The sequence below is a fragment of the Hibiscus syriacus genome, unplaced genomic scaffold (assembly GCF_006381635.1).
Source record: "Hibiscus syriacus cultivar Baekdansim isolate YM2019G1 unplaced genomic scaffold, ASM638163v2 tig00002511_pilon, whole genome shotgun sequence".
Classification (NCBI taxonomy): domain Eukaryota; kingdom Viridiplantae; phylum Streptophyta; class Magnoliopsida; order Malvales; family Malvaceae; genus Hibiscus; species Hibiscus syriacus.
In genome coordinates this window covers 5,519,215-5,526,325 of record NW_024061932.1, presented here as the reverse complement: position 1 = coordinate 5,526,325, position 7,111 = coordinate 5,519,215, and the positions used below count along the sequence as shown (strand labels likewise).

General features: G+C 29.6%; 1 protein-coding gene across 1 annotated transcript; it reads left to right on the top strand.

Moving 5' to 3' along the window:
• The first annotated feature begins 2,714 nt into the window (after positions 1-2,714).
• LOC120146239 (selenoprotein F-like) lies at positions 2,715-5,909 on the top strand. Its single transcript, XM_039159866.1, has 4 exons — positions 2,715-2,933; positions 4,385-4,443; positions 4,997-5,178; positions 5,683-5,909. Exons 1-4 carry the CDS (start codon positions 2,756-2,758, stop codon positions 5,756-5,758), a joined length of 495 nt encoding a protein of 164 aa, XP_039015797.1. The 5' UTR covers positions 2,715-2,755; the 3' UTR covers positions 5,759-5,909.
• The last annotated feature ends 1,202 nt before the right edge of the window (positions 5,910-7,111 follow it).

Sequence of the window (7,111 nt, the reverse complement as noted above, 5' to 3'; positions counted from 1 at the left end):
TCTAACCATATAAGATATAGATATTTTATATTCTGTTCACATTAAATTGTTATTTAATATATCAAATACAATATAAAATTATGAAATATATTCATAATATTATATTTTAAAGAAAGTATTTTGAGGGTAAAACATTGATGAGAATATAAAAGAGTCAAGGAATTGATGGGAAGAAATTATTTGCAAACAATTGTAGTCAAAAGACCATATTAAGTAAAATGCAAAGTTAAGGGACTAAATAAAGAAACTGAGATTACATTTTTAGTAAAAAAGAAAGAATTGAAGTTACGTGGATATTCTATTATGGTATATGAGAATGTGACTCAAATTTGGTAAAAAAAAATTTTAAAATAAGAATGAAGTGAAGAAATAAGGAAATTATAAAAAATTGAGGGACTAAATTAAAAAAATAGAAAATTTGTTATCAAAAAGAGGAATTGAAAGTACATATGTATTCTATGATGATTTATGAGCATGTGGTTCAAATTTGGTAAAAACATACTTAAAATATAGGATAAGTTAAAGAAACAAAGAAACTATAAAAAATTGAGGGACTAAATTGAAAAATATAAAATTTGTTATCAAAAAAAGGAATGGAAAGTACATATGTATTTTTCGATGGTTTAGGAGCATGTGTTTCAAATTTGGTAAAAAAAGAGACTTAAAATAAAGGAAGAATTGAAAAAAATAAGGAAATTATAAAAAATTGAGGGGCTAAATTGAAAAATAGAAAATTGTTATCAAAAAGTGGAATTGAAAGTACATATGTATTCTATAATGGTTTAGGAGCATGTAGATCAAATTCGGTAAAAACAAACTTAAAATAAATGATGAATTGAAGAAATAATGAAAGCAATGACTAAATCGTAAAACTATTAAAATACTTAGTCAAATTTTTAGTTTTTCGAGTAACTTGAAATTTTAAAATTTCAACTCAACTCGAACTAAAAAATCGAATTGATAATTCAAGTTAACTCAAATAACTCGACTCAAATAACTCAAAATTAAAAGAAAAATCAAATTTTCAATTCATGTTGAGTTTGCTCACCCCCTACTTGTAACCCTTTACTCGCAAAGTCTTGTACCATCATGTTCAATATGAACTTGAGTTATCTCGACATTGATCTTTTTATTAGGACTCATGGGAAGGTCAATATATTACGTCAATGATCTTGAATTTAGGTCTTGATGCTTGATCATCATTATTATTTTTTAAAATTATTGTTATTAAATAATGAAGATAGTATTCTAAACTTTTAAAAATATTAATTATTGTACTAACTAAACTATTTCGATGATTAAAAAGATTATTATTATCTCTAGAAGTCTCAGATTCGAACATTGGAGATTATAAGGGTGATAAGTTTCCATTGTTAAATTGTTGAAAAATCTTTAGAATAAATATTATCTTGTAATCATCTCAGATTAATCAAAAATATATATTAATTATTAGTATTTGAAATATATTCTTAATATTTTTATTAATACAATATTATTATTTTAATACATAACTAATATAATTAATTATATTTATATTGTAATAACATAAGTAGTTGTTCTTTAATTAATAAAATATTTTTTATTTAGCACAAATCAATTTAACTAATTGGTTAAAAGAATCGTTATTATTTCTAAAGATCACAGTTCGAGCATCGGCGAACAACTAAGCCATTCATCATCAAGAAAAAATAGAATTATCTGAATGTTCTATAATCCTGCGTCATTTTATATTTTGTATTATATCCATGAGGTGAGCGTTTGATCGGCTCTAGCAGAGTTAAAACATTTTAAGTTATTCTTCAAGTTGTTCAAGTTTCTTTTTAATTAATCCGAGGTAAGAATAGAATAGTATCTATTTAAATAAAACTCTCAATCTTTCGACGTTGAACACTCACACTCCTGATATTTATGGTGCTCGAATTCGGATCCTCATAAATAATAGCAACTCCTTTTAACACAAAGATCACTTAGTTTGTAGTACTAAATTTAATTATAAACTTTTTTTTAAATAAAGAAAAACTACTAGACCATCATACTTTCTACTTCCTTGAGCCATAGCTCATAAACCGTTGTTGGTGGTGTTTCAAAAATGCAGATATAATAATACTATTTGTTTTAAATTAAAATTAATTTTTTATAATCATATATAATATATATATATATATATTTATATACACTACATGTATCATGTAAAATAAAAAAATTTGACTTAAATTTATAATCAATTCATTAATTATTAAAAATTAATTTATTTAAGTTATATTTTATAACTTAATTTAAATTTAAATTTTTTTAAATCAAATTGAATTTATAAAACTACTAATTAAATTAACTTGAATCAAATTTTCTAGTCAAATTAAAAAGGAAAAAAATTCGAATCTCCCCTCATATCCTCAAAATTTTATTTTTTTTTTTTGAAGGAGTGACTGTTTGTTTACTTTCAGAATGATTAAGTGTTAAATTATTTAAATATTGAATAATTCAAAAGCTCTGAATGGTTTGGCTTTGAATAGTTTGACTCTGAATGTAACATATTATTTGATAACTGACTCTGAATGATTCAGTACTTATATACAGAATCATTTAACACTATTTTACCGAATCAATCAAAACTAACACGCTAAATGAACGCTGAACTGGGTCCTTTAACAGTCAAACAAACAGCCCGGAGACTTTAAATTTTGTGTAAGACGTTAAAACAGAGAACGGAGCGACAGATTTATCCCCAAGAAAAAAGGTTCGGAGCGAAAGAGAAATGTTGAAGATGGGTTTACATTTATTTTCTTTAATAATTATTACAATTTCATCAGCCGCCATGATTGTGCCATCATCAAGCGAACAGCTAAGTTCGAAGCAATGTGAGGATCTGGGTTTCACGGGCTTAGCTCTTTGCTCCGATTGCAACACTTTCTACGAGTATGTCAAAGATAAAGGTATCAAAATTCACCCTTTTATAAAAAATTCTAATCTTGGTTTTCATTGTTTTATTGTTTCAGCGCTTTCTTTGATTGAAAATTGGAGTTTTTAGGTATTATTTGTTTGGGTTTCCATCTTGGTTTCTGGGTTATGATTTTATTGTACCAGAACCGTTTCAGATCTTTCAATTTTGATACTCCTTTTTTCCTGGTTGGCAATGTGAAGTTCTATTTATTGAGGTCAAATTTCATGTGATCATGATAATTCTTCTTTCTATCAAGAATCTTTATAGGTGGATGAACGGTTTGAAGTGTTAAAGAGAACCCCCTTTTATTTTAAATAATCTTCTTCCTCAATTTTTCACAATTTGGGTTATGGAGAACTGAGATTTTGCATATTTGTTACCATTTTAATACTAAATGTTGTTTCGATTCAGAGAAGTAAAAAAAAAAATCACAGGTAAGCCTATATTATCTGGTTTCGGAGTGAGTGTCAATAGGGGTAGGCACCCTGTTTTACATCTCAAATATTTTTAGCGATGGCAGATCATACCTTCATATGGTACTCTAAATGGGCTAGACATTGATTCTTTTACCTTATATTTTAGGTATTTTCTTTGTATTTTATATGAATTATTTAATTTTGCACCCCTAAGATTTTATAATATCGCACCCCCTAAAATTTTAATATAATTTTTTATGTTCACGCCCAAATTCCTCCTCCGTCCCTGGGGTAATGTGAAGCATAAACATATAGGCTTCATTGCTGTTGACAGTACATTACCTTCTTTTTTGCAGCTCAAGTCTGTAGTTATGGAAGATCATGCCGCTATATTCATGTCTGAAATATGTTACACAGATTCTTTAGGAATACAAAGAGTCCATGTACTATAGAGTTAAGCAGAAGCATATAGGTTTTATTGCTGTTAAAAGTACCCTGTGTTTTTTTGTAATTCAAGTCTTTAGCAAGGGAAGTACATGGTGTCACAAAATGAAACTGCTTTGTGATCCTGCTGCCAATGATGTTGCTTTCATTGATGTGGTAAGGGTAAGGTGTCTGTTGAACCTATGTTACATGGAATCGACTCGTGTCAGATACAGGTATTTGTTCGATATGGGTATCTTCAGTATTTGTAGGTTTTCCATATATTTGGAGAGCCCTTGACTGGTCATATATCCCATTACCATGTCCGAAAATGACATGATTAATTCAAGAAAATTGAAGAGTTGAAGCAACATAGCTGTTAAATCAGCATAATAGTTGGAAGACTTGGTTTGATATAGCAAAACATCATTGTGAACAACTCATTTTGATTAATAACAAAGGAATTTCTTTATAGATTTTAAAGAATACACCAGTTCTGGCATGTATAAATAAGTTAAATATTAAACTCAGTGCTCAAGATTAGTTAACTTACAAATGCTTTCCTTGCTCCAAAATGACTCTGAACTATATTTTCTGATTTCAGAGTTGATGTCTGATTGTTTGAAATGCTGCACGGAAGACTCAGATGATTCTGTTAGTAAGGTATGAAATGGTGCGATGTCTTTGATATTGTGCATAGTCGAAGAGTTGTTCCTCTTGGATAAAATTGAGTTTCGTCATAACTCATAAGGGGACGTAGATGTTTAGAAAAAGAGTGTGTCAATTTGTACATTGTCATCGAACCTCTTAGCAACTGTAGTTTATAGCCTGTATAATACTGCTGCAGGTACCTCAGATGATATTACACTGTTATGCTATCACCATTATTAAGGTTTTAAGTTTCTTACTGAACTTTGCATGTAAGAATCAGTCACATTTATTTTCTAGATCCATCTGCGTGTATTATATAACACTATTTCCCGAACTGTAGTTGTCATTTAGTGTAGGAGTCACATTACCTATCTCTCTATTACTCCAACTCAAATGTGAGTGTCTGACATGGTTATGTGTCCAACATGGGTATGTTTGGACCATACCAGATACAGGTTTCAGACATGGTTGCTTAAAATAAATGAAAATCCAAACAACATAGGCCAACCATATTGCGTTTCCCCCTGATTTATTAAGTCTCATATCTTAATTCTTGCAATTGCAGATTACTTATTCAGGTGCGATACTGGAGGTGTGCATGAGGAAACTGGTATTCTATCCCGAAATCGTCGGTTTTATTGAAGAAGAGAAGAGCAAGTTTCCATCTGTTAAAGTGCAGTATGTTTTCAACTCTCCGCCCAAATTGATCATGTTGGATGATGAGGGCCAACATAAGGAAACTATAAGGTTAGTTGCTTCTTCTCTTAAGATGCTATATCCACTCATTATAAGTATGGGGGAAAGATTACTTTGGCCAAACTCATTATGATGCTCTTTAAGTTGCCTAGAATCAACATCCCATAACTGTTTAAACGGACACTATGAATTACAAAAGGAATATTATTTTTGTTTATACAATAAATCTTATCTTTTTTTACTCTTGACCTGCCTCTAGTTTACTAAGACTCAGATTTATGAGTCCGACACAGACGCAACTATGTTCAGTTTTTTAAAGTTAGAAATGTATTTCAGAGGCCCATGGAGGGTCACATCCTTATACCTATGTCTAGATGAATGGCCCATGGAGGGTCACATCCTTATACCTATATTTACAAATTCATCGTATACGAGCTTCGTATACAAATACTTTTAAAAAAATTCGAAAAAATTAGCTATGTCCATGCCAAATATTGCTCGGATTTTAGTGGAAACAATGAGGCTCCTTCTGAATCTTTCTATGTTCTTTTGCAGAATTGACAATTGGAAACGTGAACACCTACTGCAATTTCTGGGAAGGAAAGTTAAACCCAATTCAGCTAGTTCATAGTCTGATTTGTTTGTGATTGAAAGTAAACCCTTTTTGTTACTCATTCATGTAAGCCACCATTGTTTATGGCAATTCATTTTCTTTAAGAACAAGAGTATGAATTACGAATAATTTTATTTTTTATCCAAGGAGTATGAATTGCATTTTTATAGTTGAAAATTTAAGGTAAACTATACCGGATACCATTAAATTTTAAACGTTGTATCATTTACGTAGTTAAACTTTTAATATCTTCAATTGTAGCATTGAAATTTAATTTTTGTTTCAATTATACTATTGGGGTTAAATCGTTAATGGAACGGGCGACGAGGCTGTCACCCCAAAACTGGTACTTAATAAACAAAAGTTGAAGTTTAACCATTGGACTAACTTGAGCTTTTGTTACATTTCAAAAAGATAATATAAATATCAAACTATACTCGAAATTATACAAGAGTAATGACCAAGGGCACTCGTATGAGAATAAAAGTGATTTAAGAGTTCATTCGTGTCGTAAATACTAAAATAACCCCCAAGTAGAGAAAATACCAGATTACTCTCATGGGTAGTAAATGATTTATGAAAGCTTATAAATGATTCAAACATGTTCTATGATAAATAAATGATTATCATGTTGCGTGATATAGTGCATGATGTTAAGACGACTTGAGACAGATCATCTCAGTTATTATTATGATAACACATGATATTAGGGAAGCTTGAAATAGGTCATTTCAATTACTATTATTGATGATTGATTATGCTGAGATCAGATCATTGCATATATTATTGATTGTAAGAATACACGGTAAGATAAACATAAATGTTCATGTTGTTAGTACTGTCTAAATTAACTAGTTAGGTCACTTGTACAATGACATGCCTAAAGTCAAGCAACTGTGTTTCTATATCTCGAAATTGTTTTCCTTAGCAGAGCTATAAAGCGATGGTATTGACACTGTTATATTTGGGCATACAAGTTATGGCGCATCGATGCGTTTAGACCTACAAATTTGTCCATCATAATGGAGTGATTATGTGTCGATGGGAGTCTGTGGACCATATCACCTAGATAGATCCCTATTAGAATTTACTCCAAACCTCTTTAATAATGTTTCATGATGATTATTTAAAAAAAACATGATAACATGTTGATGTTTTTATGTATTATATATATATATATATTCTTACTATGGATTATTATATGAATTATAAATTTACTAATTCTGATGATATAATTAAACATGATATGCAACTATCGTATAAATGATTAGTTATAAAATTATCATGATGGAAAATCTTAATGAACTAGAGGTATATCCTAGATTGAATAATTATTCTGTCTAAAGTATAATGAATCCAAAATATTGAGAA

What these genes read in the sequence shown, in the direction of transcription:
- LOC120146239 (XM_039159866.1), top strand. Translation starts at nt 2,756, where the DNA reads ATGTTGAAGATGGGTTTACATTTATTTTCTTTAATAATTATTACAATT. An exon ending in CGAGTATGTCAAAGATAAAG is followed by an intron (nt 2,934 to 4,384) that starts GTATCAAAATTC and finishes TTCTGATTTCAG; the next exon opens with AGTTGATGTCTGATTGTTTG. An exon ending in CAACATAAGGAAACTATAAG is followed by an intron (nt 5,179 to 5,682) that starts GTTAGTTGCTTC and finishes GTTCTTTTGCAG; the next exon opens with AATTGACAATTGGAAACGTG.